At 33.8% G+C, this 20,590-nt stretch overlaps 2 protein-coding genes across 2 annotated transcripts; both read left to right on the top strand.

Annotated features, from left to right (window-relative positions):
- The first annotated feature begins 1,963 nt into the window (after positions 1 to 1,963).
- LOC144546090 (uncharacterized) lies at positions 1,964 to 4,343 on the top strand. Its single transcript, XM_078294622.1, has 4 exons — positions 1,964 to 2,580; positions 2,803 to 2,976; positions 3,075 to 3,604; positions 3,730 to 4,343. The coding sequence occupies exons 1-4, from the start codon at positions 1,986 to 1,988 to the stop codon at positions 4,321 to 4,323; spliced, it is 1,893 nt and encodes a 630-aa protein (XP_078150748.1). The 5' UTR covers positions 1,964 to 1,985; the 3' UTR covers positions 4,324 to 4,343.
- Positions 4,344 to 14,983: 10,640 nt separating this feature from the next.
- LOC144546474 (protein ACCELERATED CELL DEATH 6-like) lies at positions 14,984 to 17,519 on the top strand. The gene is made up of 3 exons (XM_078295025.1): positions 14,984 to 15,624; positions 15,938 to 16,473; positions 16,629 to 17,519. The coding sequence occupies exons 1-3, from the start codon at positions 15,012 to 15,014 to the stop codon at positions 17,220 to 17,222; spliced, it is 1,743 nt and encodes a 580-aa protein (XP_078151151.1). The 5' UTR covers positions 14,984 to 15,011; the 3' UTR covers positions 17,223 to 17,519.
- Positions 17,520 to 20,590: the final 3,071 nt, after the last annotated feature.

Below are 20,590 nucleotides of genomic sequence, written 5' to 3'. Positions count from 1 at the left end.
TCGGATCTCATTCTACGCTAGGACATGTATACCATTGCATGAATAATGTTTCATTTTTTTTTATTATTTTAACATTTTTAACAAAAGCTTTCATTACATTATTGATATAGGTGGGATATGGTGTGTTTTGTATTTGTATTTTCTTGTTGATTAATTAATGTTAATTATACAACTTTCAAATCAATTGTTTAATCAATGAAATTTGTACTATCCGTCAAATCCGATCATCATAGAAAAAACATACGTACTTTTTTTTGGGAAAGATTCGCAGAAATTGCAAAATTGTAAGCAGGGCTCGAACTTTCGAGTTTTAGATAATAATAGCCTTAGAACTTTTTCTCATAACTAACTGTGCTACCGTCACATCTCAAAAACATACATAATACGAAAAATTACAGGGTCTGGACACGGGCTTAAATGGGCTGTACTGATGAAACAATTTTTATCTGCATGGAGAATTTTTTATCTAACGGTGAAATCTTGCATTATAAAATATTAGCTGTTCCACTCAAAAAAAAAAAAAAAATTAGCTGCATGGAGAATTTTTCATCCCTAGAAAATATCAAAATAAAAGAGAGAGAAACAAAATAAGTACAGCTTATTTTTTATGAGTAGAGTGATCGACACATATTCTACCTAAAGTTTGAATCGGTACAGATTTTACCAATCCAAACTAATTTTGGAGTGAGTGGACCTATACAAATAGTCTCATCGGTTCAAATATGGAATTGAATACCTTCCTTGTTGCTTTCATGTCCATATTCCCCTTTAAGTATGCATGTAATGATTGGGCCAACTGTCATTAAATTGCCATGGTATCAAAACATTCCGGCTGATTACTTATTCTACGGTTTGGTAAAATTTGCATTAATTTTCAGCACTATTTTGTCAAAACCTTTGGTGCAATTTAGAGTGGCTTCGGGAATTTTAACACATTTAATTTGGAATAATTTCGGTACTATTAACGGACCATTTTGGTAAAATCAGATATTATTTTTTGTCACTTAGTTAACAAAACCGTTAGTACAATTTCGCATTATTTATGTCAAATTTGGTACAATTTTTGCCACTAGTTTGGTATATTCTCCAGAATTTTGGCACTTTTCGTACAATTTACGAACCATTTTTTGTAAAATTAATTTCCCATTATTTTTGGCACAATTTTTTTTTTCTGAAAACGCTATGTTATATATTTTGGCACAATTAATTTGCCTTCCATTTATGGCATCAGCATTCCTTGATTTGTTGTCTTATCATATCTCTTTATTTGTTGTAAGTGAGACGAAAAGTAAGCTTGGAAAATTTGAATGAATTTTTGAATTAAATTAAAGTTGGGGTCAACTTTCGAATTCAAATAATTAAGAAAATTAATCTTTTGGAAATTATTTTCGTGATCCAGTTAATCTTGAATGGGTTGCAATTATATATGAAAGGGTACCAGTCTCTAAAACAAAAAAGATAAAGCATATTTACTGGACCGACGCATATTAAAACAAAAAAGATAAAGCATTCAAAGGCCTCAAAAGAAAAAGCATCAATTCAATTTAGAAATAAAAAGTATTCAAAGACCTCGGCTTAACCTAAACAAATTAAAAAAGAAAAGAATTCAATTTAAAAAAGCAAAAGTATTCAAAAACCTCAGCTTAACGTAAGCAATCTAAACAAAAAGGGAAGTAATGATTGAGCCCACTGGCAATCTCATGAGAGTTCAATATTCTTAACTTGTCGAGTTGTATAAATCTTTATTTTATATCTTTCACTGGGAAGTATCCTATTTAAGGCAACTAAGCAAACAAGCAAGCAACCATCAGCTATTCAGCCCATCTATTATATATATTCTCAATTCTTAATTTGTCGAGTTAATTATATAAATCCATTTTATTTTCTCAAGATCAATACCCAATTAAGGCAACTAAATAAGCAAGCAAGAAAGCATGAGCAATTCAGCTAGCTCAGCTTCCTCTTCCAGCCCACCTGTCATCACAATGGACCCACAACTACGACAGCTCCTCAAGGCATGCGCTGAAGGTGATGTCAACCTCTGCATCAACTTGATTGATGCCAACCCTGATATCCTTCTCTCTACCACTCCTTACAAAAACAACTTACTTCACATTTCTGCCATGCTCGGCTATGACGAATTTGCAAGGAAGGTCTGGTCCAAAGACCCTTCTCTCTTCTCCGGCACCAACATTGATGGAGAGACCCCACTGATAACTGCTCTTATGGCGGCTAACCTTCCATTGGCTACCGAAATCTTCACTGTTGCATCACATTATATGCAGCATGACGATTTGGAGGAAGGGTTCAACCGCATGCTCTTGATGGTTGATAGATGCAAAGAAAATGCATTGCATCATGCCATGCGGAATGGCTTTCAGGAGTTTGCATTAAAGCTCTTGATGAAAGAGCCACGATTGGCTGAGCAAGTTACCAACATTGGTGAGTCACCGATGTACATGGCAGCACGCAGAGGATATTCTGATGTTGTAGCGCGATTGTTAGAAATCCCATCATCGGCAGTTGATGGCCCAGATAAAGAGTCAGCTCTACATGCTGCTGTGAATTTCAACCACCCAGGTTCATTACTTATAAGCTAATTATGTGAATGTTATTTTTTGTCCTAATTAATTAGTGATTTCTTATGAAATTTGTTTGTAGTTATGTTCTAATATACATCATTTATGAAAACCATTATTCTGAGCTTCTGAACTAGCCAAATTTGACTCAAAATATTTGTTCAAACTCAAAACTACTCATTTAATTTTGAGAATTAATTAAGAACTCTATGAAGCACAACAGCAACCCCACCACTAAGTTCACCTCCCAACTCCCTCACCAATTCTATACGTCACTATTGCCTCTACTTGAGAGTCCCAAATCCACCTCCACCCGTTGTCTCACCACTTCTCCCAGCCATTGCTCAAGCCCTGGAGCGAGCTGCTATTTCCCTCGATCCAGACAGGCTTAGAGCCAGTATTGTTGCTCGCTCCATGCATTTGAACAACTCACTTCTCATAGATTCTAGGTGGTCTTATTAAATGAAATAATTTTATTGTTACATGTACTATCAGGTATAGTTAAGCAAATGTTGAAAAAACGGCCCCAACTAGCATACCACAAAGAAACTTCTGGAAGAAATCCGCTGCATGGAGCTATATTTCAGAACAATCTCGAGCTGGTCAAGTTATTCTTAGAATATGATCCTAATTTGGCATATATCAAGACGGAAAGACTGACACCATTTATTATAGCAGTGCAAAAAGGATTTGTGTCCATTGCCAAAGAGATCATGAGCGTATGCCCTGACTCTATTTATGCTCTTGACATAAATGGAGATAATGCACTCATGCATGCTATTAATTTTGAGAAACTAGATTCTTTTGACTACATACTCAAAACATCCCAGGTTCATAGGCAAATTAACCAAGCCAACAACAATGGCATGCGTCCCCTGCATCGTGCTGCTATGCAGTGTGACCCGAAGCTTGTTCGTTCTTTACTAGCCCATAAAGGACAGGATTATACTGCTGTAGATAAATCCGCGAGTACTGCAGTTAACACAGTCTATCATCAGCACGAATTTTGGAAGACTTTGAAATGGGTAAGTTAATTAATTTTTAGGTTGTTACCCAAAACACTTAAATTTAATTAGTATTAAATTTGTACATTTCCTTAATTCCAACCATGATATAGCTAGTGTTTTTTTTTTTTTTTTGGCTGTCACAGAATGAGACGTTCACATTGTTGTCAAATGAAATTCCCTCCACCTGGAAACATGAAATAGGAGATGAGGCAAAAAAATTGAACAAGAAGGCGGCAATTAAGGAGGTCAAATCACTTACAAAAAAATACACTTCCAACACCTCTCTGGTTGCTGCCCTTCTCGCTACTATAACTTTTGCTGCTGCTTTTTCCTTGCCAGGAGGATTCAGTCCTGATCCCACCCATGCCGGACTACCCGTTTTTGTAAGGAAAATAACATTCCAGTTGTTCCTCATCTCTGACACCATAGCAATGTGTTCATCCCTTGCTGTCGCATTTCTCTGCATTTTGGCCACATGGGAGGATTTGGATTTCTTGTTGAATTACAGGAAAACAACGAGGGTGCTCATGTGGTGTGCTTATGAGGCTACTGCAGTTGCATTTGCTACCGGTTTGTTCACAGTCATTGCTCCCAACAACTTGTGGCTTGCAATTCCAATACTAGTATTCTGCACCATCCTTCCATTCATCTCCAAGATCATTGGTGAATGGCCCCTATTAATGGTTAGATACAGGCTTGGACGTCTTTTCCGAAAAGATCTCGTTCCAAATATTTAGAAAAATGCAAAGTACTGGGAACTTTGTTGTTGTTTTTTTTTTTTTTTTTTTTCTATCGCATCTTTGAACTTTGAATTCCATTGTTGGTATGATTTCAATTTGAATGTAGTAATTATTTTTCCTGACAAATGTTTGTACAATATTTCAATTATTTGAAATGGTTTTTGCTATAATATTGCTATTTGCATAGCTATTATATATTTAGAATCTAGCTGCAATATATTGGGAACCGTCATAATTAAAAACTTGTATTAAATATTGACACGGTCTGATCAGGAGATTTACAAGGACACTAGCTAGTTCAACTAATACATCACTCAAAGAGGAGCAAAATTCAACTCAACGTAGGACTTTTGTCCTATAATTTAATGAAGAAAATGAGTCACGTTCTTACTAGCTCGGTTTTGCGCTACCACAAAAACGTTAATCATACACGACACATTATACACAGATCCGAAAAACTTCCATCCAATAAGTGTGTAAAGGGAAGATGCATTCAGGATTCATCATAATCACAAGCCCGTCGAGAGAAATCAAAGCATTTTCTTAGTTCGAGTATAAAAAGTCTATGAAAAGGCCATCTCACGGGAACTTCTTTCTATTAAGGACGAAATTCAAAACTCAACACAACCACCCCTCGTGCTGTGACAACGCATGAAAACAAAAATCACTATATATCTCGGGGAATAAAATTTTCTGAATGAAAATCGATGGAAATACCTAATTTTCTTTTTAAAAAATAATAATATAGGAATTAAAAAAACGGATACCAGTGCTCTATAAGTTGTTTCCGAGTATCCATAAGATGCTCAAGAACACTAGAAGAGGACTTCTAAAGCATCTTCAATTTTACCATAATATTCTTGTTTCGCATGTACATCCCGCACATCTCTGGTTTTAAATGTGTTGTTCAATTTTACAATAATATTCTGTATACTTCAATAACAAATCCTATATAATAAGTAATTCAAAATTCTAACAACCAGTGACTCTTGCAAGTGATCCTGAATTTGTTGCTAACCGTTTGCAGCTTGCACAACTTGCCAAACTGCATGTAGTTACACCGGGACCACTTGTTGTACTTTTAGAGGGACAACTTCTAGAAGATTTCAAAATGGACCACTTCTCAAACATGCATTTATTTCTAAATAACATCTGAAATTATGCGAAAAAAAAAATTCAAAATTAATTTTTTTAGATTTAAAAAAATATATATTTTTTCATAATTTTATTTTATTTTCTTAAATTTTTAATATTTATATATATGGATATTGAAAAGTGAAATAAAACATGAATATTTGACAAAATTATAACATCATCACAGAAAATTGATCAAGCGAACACAGAGATTTTAACGTGGTATCGCCTATAGCGCACTCCACGGATCAACACACACACACACACTTTTTATTTCATAATAATTTCTGGTTACAACTCACCCAATACTCAAGCAATTTAAAACAGAGGGTTACTTGGTTTTTATAGACAGTTTTGGAGCTGCACACGACTTTGGTAAGATTACCCCTGGTACAAAGTTTTGGTAGTAAATCAGCCTATATGGTGGACGATATTCAATCAACTAATTATGGTAATAATTGATTTAATTTCAGCAGGATCATTCAATTCCAGCAAGAATTCGATTTTGGTAAGAATCTTGATATTCTCCTTTTGATCCGGTGTGACACCAACTACACGAGTCAACTTGTAGTTCCAACAATATTGTAAAACTGAGACCGTAAACTATAAAACTAACATATACAAACTGTAAAGGTTTAAGCCCAAATATGCTAATTATTTACATGAGAGTAATACATAATTGAATATATATATAAAGAGAGAGAGAGTAAGGTTACCATACATTATAATGCACAGGCATTTTTGTGCATTGGACTACAAATCACTGGATTCAAAGTCCAAATGACCGATCCAAACTGTTCATCTTGTTCTCCATATTAATATGTGCTTGGAGACCAAATTTTATATTTTTTGGAAATTTTTTACTATTTTTTTAGATTTATTGAAAATCGATTGAAGCCGATCAGTTGACGAGGGAGTTGAATTTGTCATCGTCGGAGATTTGGAGGAAGGGGAGGGAGGTGGGGGCCCGTGTGGATGCGATGCATGTGGCCAGGAGAGATACCTTGTCTAGTTATGATGTGAGATTTTTGTTATGTTTCTTTATTTATTTTTTCTTCGTTTTTGTCAAATTCAAATTATTCTTTTTTTCTTTTACCAGATAAAGACCGTGCAATGTTTGACATTTGACAAAGAAAGCATTGACCTAAAAAAGCAAAATTCTAATTTTTTTGGGTGTGCTAAGCAACCTTTTCCCTACTGATTATATGTGCAGTACATGGATGGAAAGGATTTATTAAATTTTGGAGCTTAATTTGTATCTAAATTTTTGAAAGGGATTAATTAATATTAAATAATTTGATATTTCTTGTTTTTTGGAATCGTTTCAGGATGAATATGTTGAAGGAGACGAACTAGGGAGGATAGATTGCGGTCACGATTTTCATTGTAGTTGTATAAAACAATGGCTCATTCACAACAATTTGTGTCCCATTTTCAGAAATACAACTTTAATTACATAAATAGGTTTTTTAAGTTTAATAAAACACCCTTAATAAAATGTTTTATTCGAAATTGGATAAAGAATTAATTTTACTCAATATTGTACGTTGGTTTTGGTCGGCTAGGATTTATTAATTGCTATACTCATGATAGTGTTATGCCTGAAATTTTTATTCATAAGAAATAAATAAAATAAAATATTAAAAATAAGAAAGGTTACTTGAGAATTCTAAGAATAAGAAGGCAATGTTACGATTTGGAGTCCCGTAGAGACACCAAATAAACACGCACCTCATGCCAAAAAAAAAAAAAAAAGTGGGACTCCAAATAAAAACAAAATCCGGAAAAAAAATTCTAAAAGTAGGACTCCAAATAAGACAAACAACCAGAAAAATATAAAATAAATAAAATTCTAGGTCTCCAAATCCTACCAAAACTCCAAAGTGGGACTCCAAATCATACCCTGATCTATACCCATCCCAACAAATCCTACCAAAACTTCAAGTATTAAACGTATTCTGCTAAAAATATGCAATAAATTTAAGTCATTATAGTCCCTAAATCCTAACATAGGCCTTTATTTAAACCATTTCAAAATAAAAAGGAGCGTTATGAGGAGTAGCCAGAGTAACTTCAAAATAAAAAGGAGCATTTTGAGGGCAGCCTTGTCACTGTTTTGAGAAGCATTTTGGAGGAAGATAGAGAGAGCGACAAGACTTAAAAAAAATTCGGGTCTTTGGTAGGATTTGGAGTCCCACATTAGATTTTTTTTTTTTTTTATCTTTTCCAATTGCTTGTCTTATTTGGACTCCCACTTTTGGATTTTTTTTTTGCTGATTTGTTCTCATTTGATGTCCCACTTATATATATATATATATATATTTTTTTTTCTTTTTTTGAAGTGAGATGCGTGGTTATTTTGAGTCCCACGTAACGTTGCCTTCTTATTTTTAGAATTCTCCAGTAAACTTTCTTATTTTTAATATTTTATTTATTTTATTTCTTATGAATAAAAATTTCCGGTGTAATGCCCTAGGAGCAAATAGTTGGCTTTGTTTTTGTTTTATATATTGGTTGATTTTGATCGACTTGTTCTTTGAGTTTTATTTAGTAGTAGTTCGTTCGGAGAGTTGAGGACTTGAATTGGAAAACTATAATTAGATAAATTATAGTAATAAACTCTAAATCATAATCAAAGTAACTGGCAAGAACTCCAATTAACATTTTGTAAAAACAAATTATGAAGAAAACACTAAACCAATCACCTAAGAAGTTATTTTAGGTGAGCAACCCTTTGTTAATTGCATCCCTATGCAACTCTTAGCTATTGATATCTTATGTCAATCAGAACTATATTTCGAAGTGCAAATCTTTTACGTACTTCGTTAATTCAACCTCCACCTATGATTGAAGGAAATGCCTACTTTGGTTAGGACTTACGAAGGAATGAAGGATACGTTGATTAATATTAATTTGAGACTTGTATCCATGTTACTCTTTTGATAATTGTATCAGCATGCATCCATACATACCAATATTTTATAGTTTTCACATAAATAATTGGTCGTGGATTCTATAGCCACATCGAGAATTTCAACTCGGTGATTTGTCGCAAGCATCTTGAAAGAAGCTCAAGCCAAGAGACAAATACTAGTATTCTCATAATTATCCTTTTCGAATTATAATCTAAAAAGAAAATCAAAGTTACATATTACCTCTAAGATTGTTGTAGATGTTTATCCTATTCTCGGCATATATAACGGTTTGTTTTACACTGTAATCTTGTCTAGACTGATGTATTGTGTTTTTAATGAATAAATATCCTGAATTATAATTTAGACGAGAAAATTTTCAAATAGTGAAGTTTTGAAGAGTAAATATATACCCAATTTCACCTATGAATAATTTAGCTTCTAGTTGTCACCCGTGCTAGATATGTATTGCTAATTATATACGATTTTGTTTATATATTGTTAATTAGAAAAGTCTCAAGGATCCGTAATGCACACCAGCAATTAGAAATGGCTGTTTCTGAGAAACATCAATAGAATTTTTTTAATGCACACCAGCAATTGACATTCCTTTTGGCCGGTGCATATATAATTAGATACGTACATTAATTAAAGAATAATGTAATATTTCATCAACTCAGTCAACTTTACTTGAAATATGATTTAATTATTCCCATGAAATCACGAGGGAATAATATTGTGCTTTCCTGCAAAGACTTGGACCATTTTTTGGGCTATATTGTATATGTTATTAATAATCACAAAACAAAAATTAATAAAGATGGATCATAGATACAAATTCCACGAATTATATAATATGTACCATTGACAATATATCTTAATTCTCTGGATGTATTTTGCATTTTCAACTATTTAGTTGTTTGTCTTTCATCTCTTTGTCAGGAATCAATAGTATCTATCAATGGCATCCCGGAAATACTAAAGTAAGTCGATAAGGTCAGCCACCAGACAATCAACCAACTATACAGGCTCTTGTCAAAGCAATCCAAGCATAATCAGCAGGTTTCAATAAATTTTGTTATTTCTAGCTATAACATAACTGGTTTACAATCAATTAAGTAATTATAGTTCAACTTTTATTATATATGAGAAGACCGTCGACGGTCACCTATCAACCATCGTCTGACCCTCAGAGAAGCACTGCGACCGATGCAAGTAGATACAGCGGAATCAGGTTTTAGTTAATTTAATTATAATTAATTACTTCTAACTATATGCTTAAAAGACCATATTATTGTAATTATGTTAATTAGTTCTAGTTGCCTCTCCTTTTTTGGTGTTTTTGTAGTTTGAGTACCATGTATAGAAGCTTTGTTGGATCCCTTGATGGAAGCAGCATCACATATGATCCTCAGAACTCTGCGATAACCCATGCGAGCATTGGCAGCAGACTCAGGTTTCAATTATTTCATTATTTTTTATTATATCATTGGAAAATTATCTCTGCCTCTCCTTTTTTGGTGTTTCAGCAGTTTGAGTACCATGCCCTGAAGCTCTGTTGGATCCCTTGATGGAAGCAACAGCACAAACAATTTTTAATTAATTAATCAAATTAATTCTACCTATTTGCCATTAAATAACTCCCTCTCTTTTTGCAGCATCACCAAATTTTAATAAGTTAATTAGGTCTGCCAATACATCATTTAAAGATATTCTCTTCTTTTTAATACGATGACCTACAGATCATATGATCCTCAGAGCTCTGCAAGAACCCATGCGAGCGATTGCAGCACACTGAGGTTTCAATTATTTCATTATTTTTATTATATCATTGGAAAATTATCTCTGCTTCTACAGCACAACCATGGTAAAATAAAATTAAATAACTATGAGTAATATAAGCATGCCGAGACGTAGGTCACCAGAGGCAGATGTACATTCACTTAATGAGGACCAATTGACTCCTATTTATTTTGAAAAACTCAATGCTTAGACATGACTTTGCTATATATTTTAATACAAAATGCTATGGGTACCGTAAAATTAACTTTTTGTGAAAATTTTATATGATTGACCTCCATATTATTTTTGTATGTGTTACTCCCACAACATGAAAGACTACCTCAGCCTCCATCAAGGTCCTCTCAGGGAAGCGCAATGACAGCCCTTGGTAGCAGCAGCAATATAAACAGGTTTTAATTAATATAATTAATTTTTCCTTTATGTCATAAATACAAATCCCTCTCTTTCTACTGACATCACTAGGTTTCAATTAAGATAATTAGTTCTAGTCATAATACAGAATTCAAAGGCAGTCTTTCTTTTGCTCTGTTTGAAAAGCACGTCGAGAAGTGTGGCCACCGTCGTACCACCAAATGATACTCAGGGAAGCCATGGGAGTGCTCATGCTAGCATAAGTCCGCATGATACTCAGGAAAGCCCTGGGAGAGCCCACACTAGCAGACCTGATACTCAGGGAAGCCCTGGGAGAGCCCACACTAGCAGACCTGATACTCAGGGAAGCCGTGAAAGAGCCTACACTAGAAGTGATACTCAGGGAAGCCGTGGGGGAGCCCATGCAAGCACTAGCGACAAAAACAGGTTTCAGTTAAGCAGAAGAACATGCTGTTCCATACATCCGGGTGCAAGCATTGTAGCTTACGAACAGGTGCGACCGCATCGTGGTCTGATAATGCATCAGACGAATACTCGTCAAATTAACATGAACTTCGATAATTGATTCCTGCTCAGTGGCATGGTGTTCATACTCAATTGATGACTGAGGTTTACATTATTTTTGCATTAGGTTTACATAATTCTTGACTGAGGTTTACAAAATTTTGACATATTAATATAATTAAGTTTTATACACTTGAAATCATTTTAAATTTGTAGAATTCATACATTAGGTTTACATAATTCATGCATTAGGTTTACAGAATTCTTGACTGAGGTTGGCACATTATCAACATGATTTATATGATACATGATTTATGTGATAGGTTTACAGTATGGTTTACATAATTCAAAATCTAAAATTATAGTTTTTGGATGCAACACATCAAAAAAGATAAAATTCACAAATTACAAGTTAAGTTTACATAATTTAACACTTAAGTTTACAAAGTTATGTGATAGATTTACATAATTCAAAATAATTGAAAGAAGCATATAGATGCAGAATTTAGCAAAACAAATTTTTTTAAAAAAATTTGAATATTTTTTACCAGCTTACAATATTCAACGAAACTATCTACAGAGTTATGTAATAAGGTTTATAAATTCAAAACAATTGAAAGTAGTATCTAGATGCAAATTTTAAAATAAAATTGATAAAAATAAAATTTGATACTTTTTCATCGCTTTACAATATTTAAAGAAATTATCTACAGAGTTATGTGGCTAGGTTTACAGAATTTAAAACAATTGAAAGTAGCATTTAGATGCATATTTGAAAAATAAAATAAAATTAAAATTTTTTTACCGGTTTATAAGATTCAACGAAACTATATACAGAGTAATGTGGTAACGTTTACAAAATTCAAAATAATTGAAAATTGCATCTAGAAGGATATTTGGGAAAAAAATTGAAATTTTTTTTTTTTTTTTGAAAGAAATTATAAAAAAAATTGATAAAAATTTGAAATTTTTGTTTGATTTTTTCTACACATCTATTTACAGAATTTTAAAGTGGTCCTGGGTAGTTGTTATTTTTAAAAATTTTGAAATTTTAAAGTAGTCTTGTTACAAAATTATTAATGGAATGATTATATTATAATCCTCAAAAAGAAAAATTGGCCCACGCCATGTACACTGACAGTTACAACCATTTCTTTCTTCTTCTTTTTTTCTTTTTTTTTCTTCTTTTTTTTCTTTAATTTATGTTCTTTTATTCTCCATTTTCAAATGCATGGAGACGTCTTTTTTTTTTCCTAATTTACGTGTATGAACTATGAAAACATCTATAATTTTATATATATATAGGTACACGACGCACTAAATCCGTATATATAGTTTCACATTAAAATCTGTATATGCAACCGCATACTGTATATGTGGTATGCGATAGCCTTCCGCATACCGCATGAAAATTGCATTTATTAAGATTAGGTAGGAAACACCTTGCTTGATATAATTTGGAGGGTTACTTTACCATGCATTGAGTGCTAAATATTCGTATATAGTTATGTTTGGTCGTCTGTCTTCTTACTGGGCTGATATTTAAGAACAGGCCATGGGCCCATAACAATTTTTTTTCTGTTTGTCTACAACAGGTCATGGGCCCATAACTTTATGAGCCGATATTTAAAAGATCAACTCACGTTGGCTATCATTTAACAAATCAATCAAGTTCAGCGTTATATAGGATGTGCTGCATGTATTTCTTTACATGATTATTTTGTTGGCAAATAAGTCGAGCGAGCAAAAACAATCTCATGGAACTACAACTTGCCAACTCATCAAGAAAACCACAGCTGCAAAGGAGAACGGAGTGATTGGATCTAAATTCTCAGCTGAATGATTTTTTAAAATAAACGGTTCGGATCTCATTCTACTAGCTAGGACATGTATACCATTCCATGAATAATGTTTCATTTTTTTTATTATTTTAACATTTTTAACAAAAGCTTTCATTACATTATTGATATAGGTGGGATATGGTGTGTTTTGTATTTGTATTTTCTTGTTGATTAATTAATGTTAATTATACAACTTTCAAATCAATTGTTTAATCAATGAAATTTGTACTATCCGTCAAATCCGATCATCATAGAAAAAACATACGTACTTTTTTTTGGGAAAGATTCGCAGAAATTGCAAAGTTGTAAGCGGGTCTCGAACTTTCGAGTTTTAGATAATCATAGTCTTAGAACTTTTTCTTATAACTAACTGTGCTACCGCCACATCTCAAAAACATACATACTTAATACGGAAAATTACAGGGACTGCACACGGGCTTAAATGGGCCGTACTGATGAAACAATTTTTATTTGCATGGAGAATTTTTTATCTAACGGTGAAATCTGGCGTTATAAAATATTAGCTGTTCCACTCAAAAAAAAAAAAAAATTAGCTGCATGGGAATTTTTTATCCCTAGAATATATCAAAATAAAAGAGAGAGAAACAGAAAAAAAGTACAGCTTATTTTTTATGAGTAGAATGATCCGTAGATATTCTACCTGAAGTTTGAATCGGTACAGATTTTACCAATCCAAACTAATTTTGGAGTGAGTGGACCTATACAAATAGTCTCATCGGTTCAAATATGGAATTGAATACCTTCCTTGTTGCTTTCATGTCCATATTCCCCTTTAAGTATGCATGTAATGATTGCTCTCACTGTCATTGTCATGCGAATTAAACATGCATCTCATTGGTTCAAATATGAAATTGAATACCTTCCTTGTTGCTTTCAAGTCCATATTCCCCTTTAAGTATGCATGTAATGATTGAGCCCACTGTCATTGCCATGGTATCAAAACATTCTGGCTTATTACTTATTCTACGGTTTGGTAAAATTTGCATTAATTTTCAGCACTATTTTCTCAAAACCTTTGGTGCAATTTAGAGTGGCTTCGGGAATTTTGACACGTTTTGGAATAATTTCGGTATTATTAACGGGCCATTTTGGTAAAATCAGATATTATTTTTTGACACTTATTTAACAAAACCGTTAGTACAATTTTGCATTATTTATATCAAATTTGGTACAATTTTTGCCACTATTTTGGTATATTCTCCAGAATTTTGGCACTTTTCGTACAATTTACGAACCATTTTTTGTAAAATTAATTTCCCATTATTTTTGGCACAATTTTTTCTGAAAACGCTATGTTCTATATTTTGTCACAATTAGTTTGCCTTCCATTTATGGCATCAGCATTCCTTGATTTGTTGTCTTATCATATCTCTTTATTTGTTGTAAGTGAGACGAAAAATAAGCTTGGAAAATTTGAATGAATTTTTGAATTAAATTAAAGTTGGGGTAAACTTTCGAATTCAATTAATTAAGAAAATTAATCTTTTGGAAATTGTTTTCGTGATCCAGTTAATCTTGAATGGGTTGCAATTATATATGAAAGGGTACCAGTCTCTAAACACTTCTAGACCCCACACATATTTACTGGACCGACGCATATTAAAACAAAAAAGATAAAGCATTCAAAGGCCTCAAAAGAAAAAGCATCAATTCAATTTAGAAAATAAAAAGTATTCAAAGACCTCGGCTTAACCTAAACAAATTAAAAAAGAAAAGCATTCAATTTAAAAAAGCAAAAGTATTCAAAAACCTCAGCTAAACGTAAGCAATCTAAACAAAAAGGGAAGTAATGATTGAGCCCACTGGCAATCTCATGAGAGTTCAATATTCTTAACTTGTCGAGTTGTATAAATCTTTATTTTATATCTTTCACTGGGAAGTATCCTATTTAAGGCAACTAAGCAAACAAGCAAGCAACCATCAGCTATTCAGCCCATCTATTATATATATCCTCAATTCTTAATTTGTCGAGTTAATTATATAAATCCATTTTATTTTCTCAAGATCAATACCCAATTAAGGCAACTAAATAAGCAAGCAAGAAAGCATGAGCAATTCAGCTACCTTAGCTTCCCCTTCCTGCCCACCTGTTATCCCAATGGACCCACAAGTACGAGAGTTCTTCAAGGCATGCAGAAAAGGTGATTTCAGCAACTGCATCAACTTGATTGTTGCTGACCCTAATATCCTTCTCTCTACCAACCCTCATATGAACAACTGCCTTCACATTGCCGCCATGCTCAGCCATCATGACTTTGCAAATCAAGTCTTGTCCAGCGACACTTCCAGAGTCCCTTACCTCCTCAACGGAACCAACGCTGATGGTGAGACCCCACTGATGGCTGCTCTGATGGCGCCTAACCTATCGATGGCTTCTGCAATCATCACTGCTGCATCACGGTATATGCAGCATGATGATTTGGAAGAAGGGAAGTTGTTGAGCCGCATGCTCCTGAAGGTTGATAGGCGCAATGAAAATGTGTTGCATCATTCCATGAGGAATGGCTTTGAAAATTTGGCATTGCGGCTCTTGGAGATAGAGCCACAATTGTCCGTGCAAGCTACCAACACAGGTGAGTCACCCATGTATATGGCGGTCCGGAGAGGATATTCTAACATTGTAGAGCGATTGCTACAAATCCCATTGTCGATCGATTCTGGCCCAGGAGACGACTCAGCTCTGTATGTTGCTGTGGAATCTGGAAACACAGGTTCATTACTTGTTAGCCCAATTCTTTGCATGTTATTTGTTCATACTAATTGATTAGAGATTTTGTATGCAATTGTACAAACAACTGTAGTTAAGTCCTTAATTATGTACTTCCGTTGAGAAAAGTATTATTTTGCTGCCTGATTAATTTGACTCGAAATATTCGTTCAAATTATCTGAAGTTAAGAACTCACTTAGTTTTGTGAAATTAAGAACTCCCATGCCAACTCTACACGCATTTGAACCATTTACTTCTTATAGATTCTAACTGATCTTGGTAAATGTTGTAACTTTATCGTGACATGTATTGTTAGGTATAGTTAAGCAACTGTTGGAAAGAAGGCCCCATTTAGCATGGCGTACAAACAAATATCAAACGAATCCTGTCCAGAGAGCTGTACTTGACAACAATCTCGATCTGGTCAAGATATTCTTAGAATTTGATGATAATTTCGCATATTTGAAGAATGAAATAACAGGAAATACTCTATTTCTTATGGCAATGCAAAAAGGCTATCTATCAATTGCAAAAGAGATCTTGAACACCTGCCCCGATTCTGTTTATATTCCCGACAAATTTGGGCAAAATGCACTCCATCATGCCATTTATTTTGAGAACCCGGATATTGTACACTACATACTCAGAACACCCCAGCTTCATAGGCTTATGAACCAAGCCGACAACAATGGCAATCTTCCCCTACATCAAGCTGCTAGAATGTGTGACCCGAAGTTCCTTCATTCTTTAATAACCCATACAGGACAAGATTATACTGCCAGAAATGTTAACGGGAATCATGCATTCTACATTGTCCATGCACAGCAATCGTTATGGAACACATTGAAATGGGTAAGTAATTAATTTTCATTGCTCTTACACACACATAAATATAGTATTAAGTTTATACATTTCATTAATTCCAATCATGATAATGCTCGTGTTTTATTTTTATACAAGATCAAGACTAATCATGCATATTTTTTTATTTTTTTTCTGTTACACAGAATGAGTCGATCACATTATTGTTAAATGTATTTCCCTCCGGATGGAAATACTTTATAAGAGATGAAGTAAAAAAGACCAATAAGGAACAGGCAATTAAGGAGGTCAAATCACTTACAGAAAAGTACACTTCAAACACCTCTCTGGTCGCTGCCCTCATCGCTACTATCACTTTTGCTGCAGCTTTTACCTTGCCGGGAGGATTCAGTTCTGATTCCGCCAATGCTGGACTACCCATTTTTGCAAGGAAAGCAATATTCCAGGTGTTCCTCATCTCTGACACCATAGCCATGTGTTCTTCCCTCACTGTTGCATTTCTCTGCATTTCGAATACATGGGAGGACTTGGATTTCCTGCTCAATTACAGAAAAACAACCAAGGTGCTCATGTGGTCAGCCTATGGGGCTACTGCACTTGCGTTTGGTTCCGGTTTGTTCACAGTCATAGCACCTAACAACTTGTGGCTTGCAATTCTCATTTTGGTACTGTCCACCATTCTTCCACTCCTTTCCAAGATCATCGGCGAATGGCCTCTATTAATGGTTCGCTACAGGCTTCGTGGTACTTTTATAAAAGACCTCGTTCCAAATATTTGAACACGTGCAAAATCAAATCCTAACTCATGGTAGAGATTTGGATCGTTATTTAAAAAATTTGAGAGCCTTCGTTGTATGATGACTCTGAAGAAAAAAATCAAATGTATAATGTTATGTTATTATCGAAATTGCTTTTGGACCATTGGGCTAGCTATGCATTCTTATATATGATATGTAATTTAAATTTTTTATGAGAGAGAAGTTAAAAAGTTCAGTATGCTGTGTCTCTCCTCCCTTTAGCTCTTCTCCCTCTTCTCAAAAACTCTAACAAACTTGTATCTGCAAAAAAGAAATAGAAGAAGAAAAACAAAATAAAAAGAACAAACATAAAATAATTAGTCGCTGCATGTCATTGCTTTTGTTTGGTTCTTCTTCATATTTACATAGCTATTGCCTTGAACTAGAAGTCTCAAAAAGCCTGCAAAATATAAAACAATATATTGTGGGCTCCACCAATGAAAACAATATATTATTATTTCGTGCAAAGATGCCTAATATTTGAATGCTCAAATTGTTATCATCTTTTGTTTGAAATTAATGATTTTTCATTTTCATGTAGTCATGTAGACCAAACAAAATGCACATGCAGTCGTCATGGGTTGATTAATTAATAGCTAGTTATACAATTTTCAAAGGATTTATTTCATGAATGAAATTTGTACTATGCGTCAATCGATCCGACGACAATCATAAAAAAGCATACGTAGTTAATAGAGAAAATTACAAGGACTAGATTTTTAAGAGGGCTTAAATGGGCCGATACAGCTTCCTAATTTATTAGGCCCGTTCCGTACTGATAAACAATTTTAATATATAACTGTGATATCTTGCGCTGTAAATATTGGTTCCCTACCGATAATATTTTTTATCGGTAGAAAATACAAAGAAAGAAAAGAGAATAATGGTGTTTTATTTGCATATATGTAGACCAAACAAAATGCACAGTCATGGGATTCATGCATAGTGTTTTCGTTTTATTATTTTAACATTTTCAATAAAAATTTCTTTACATGATTGATATATATAGGTGGGATATTTTCTTGTTGATTGATTAATGTTAGTTATACAATTTTCGAGGCGTTTTTTCGTCAATGAAATTTGTACTATCCTTCAAATCTGACCATCTTAGAAAAAAACATATGTACTTAATAGAGAAAATTACAAAGTCCCTTTTTATATTAAAAAAATGTCACACCCCGGAACTAGGGGTCGTGCAGTTACGCCGTGAATATATAGATGACTATACATTCACAAGGCAATTACGGTGTAAACCTAACATAATATCGGTTTACAACATCACCACTTCTCATTTAATTCGATTTAAAATCATGTTTATACAAATACATTTATAGATGATGATAATATACTCAATAGTATATATAAGTTCGTGCAATAACTATATAATTGAAAGATTAAACAATCCCAAATCAATTCCCATTTTATACCATTTCTTTTCCCCGATTTCAACTCGATCGATCCCCATATTTCCAAATCAATATAAACCATTCCCATTAACATTTTATACACAGTTTAAAACATAAAAAAAATTCATATTAAATCACAGTAAACGTTTAATATACAATTAGGTTTACAAAACCACTCGACACGGTCCGATAACATGGTTATACACAAATACCATACCAAAACCCTATCGACATCAAAATGGACTCAATGTGAGGCATACCCTATCGCTATGCGGCTTAAACCTCACTGGTCGAGCAATCGAATCCCTTCTATTCGCGTTTACCTGCAAACACATACAAAAGAATAAAGTTCCCCGAGGGGATAGGGGGTGAGAAAACTTGTCAACCGTTTTCTCAGTGCGGAATTTAGTCAGGGCTACTGGATTTGTAAGAAATCCATTACCGGAACTAAATAAACCCGCAACGAGTTTCAATTCAACAATTCGATAAAAGAAATGCATATGCAACATATATAGAAGCAATTGAAATCCAACTCATATCACAATCAAATGAAATCGAAGAATTCATGGAATGGTTTGGTATAACAGATACAATTGCTAAGTCCGGTTACAATTGATAGATATCGACTATCCATCTCATTTGGCTTAACATTTCTCTGGTCTGGTTTATAGTCAAACATCCATATCAATTCGTCAATTTCCAATTTAGGATTGCATATCTCCCGATCATGCAACGGGTTGTCACTCTTCCAAAGAGAGACCAATAACAATCAATTATCCACAGTTTCAATCCTCCTGCTATACTCTACCTTTTTGGTATCAGTTAACCTAGCTCTGCCTTTCTCCTTGGTTACCGATACCCTCCACAATTAGGGTTATTCACCGTATGCGCATATGGGCCCTGAGACAAAGTCTAGTAGCTAGCTAGACATCGTCCCTACAATTCACTCATTTCATTCACAATTAACTTATCCTTTGCCCTCTTCACATTTCAGTACTGTGGTTCCATTCAATTATCAAAACGATAGAACAATCAATCGAATAACAATACCAACATGCTAGATCAACAATATCATATCAATTCAATTATATCATTACTTATTTTCATGCAATGCTGCAAATAATGCTAACAATAGAGATCCAACATGAGGTCACGCACAATAAGTCAATTAACAATTCAATCGGTATATATATAAGCACATATATATATATATATACATGTACCGTTATTTAATTCTAAGTAATAGAATCCAAAACAGATCCCGTGAACCCCCGCACCTGATTATGAAGAGCGTATCTCGCACTTATGGTTCGGACGTCTCGAAAGATCCCGCAAAATCTTGCTCAACCAAGCCTACACCTATATTAACATATATACTTTCCTTAACATAATCCATATAACTTTGTATCCACCTTCTTGGTGTTAAAAATAGAGAGCGCTATTGGAGAAAGAGTAAACAAGAACACAAAATAAATGAAAAACAGAATTATAGACAGCAGCCCTAAATTCTGACCCTTGGTTACTAAAACTGCAATAACTTTTTATAGGAAACTCCAAACAACTTGAAACTTGAACCACTAGAAACTAGACTCCGAGACGCATCAAATAGACTGTTCATTAGTCCAGAATGATTTAGAATTGCCCATTCAAATTAGCTTCTTAATCAGCCTAAAAATCTGCCCACTGTGCAGTCACAAATTTAATGGTAAATCAAGTTTATTCATCAACACTTGCTATTTTGATTCAATACGTTGGACATCATAGAATATGCAAAGTTCATTTTTTTGGATTCCAATTGAACAACAACATACACCAAAGAGGGAACAAATAAAAGAGACCTATTTAATAGCCTTCCGATTTAAAATTCCTTTTTATTTAATATGAAGACTTTCCTAATCAGTATAGAGACTTTCTCAATCAGTATCATCTATTTTGGAATAAATA

The sequence above is a fragment of the Carex rostrata genome, chromosome 29 (genome assembly GCF_964058835.1).
Source record: "Carex rostrata chromosome 29, lpCarRost1.2, whole genome shotgun sequence".
NCBI lineage: Eukaryota > Viridiplantae > Streptophyta > Magnoliopsida > Poales > Cyperaceae > Carex > Carex rostrata.
This window is presented reverse-complemented; position numbering and strand designations above follow the sequence as displayed.

Bases quoted from the DNA above. Each gene is read 5' to 3' on its own strand.
- LOC144546090 (XM_078294622.1), top strand. From the start codon at position 1,986: ATGGACCCACAACTACGACAGCTCCTCAAGGCATGCGCTGAAGGTGAT. The intron at 2,581-2,802 runs GTTCATTACTTA...GAAGCACAACAG, and splicing joins TGTGAATTTCAACCACCCAG to CAACCCCACCACTAAGTTCA. The intron at 3,605-3,729 runs GTAAGTTAATTA...TGGCTGTCACAG, and splicing joins TTTGGAAGACTTTGAAATGG to AATGAGACGTTCACATTGTT.
- LOC144546474 (XM_078295025.1), top strand. From the start codon at position 15,012: ATGGACCCACAAGTACGAGAGTTCTTCAAGGCATGCAGAAAAGGTGAT. The intron at 15,625-15,937 runs GTTCATTACTTG...ATGTATTGTTAG, and splicing joins TGTGGAATCTGGAAACACAG to GTATAGTTAAGCAACTGTTG. The intron at 16,474-16,628 runs GTAAGTAATTAA...TCTGTTACACAG, and splicing joins TATGGAACACATTGAAATGG to AATGAGTCGATCACATTATT.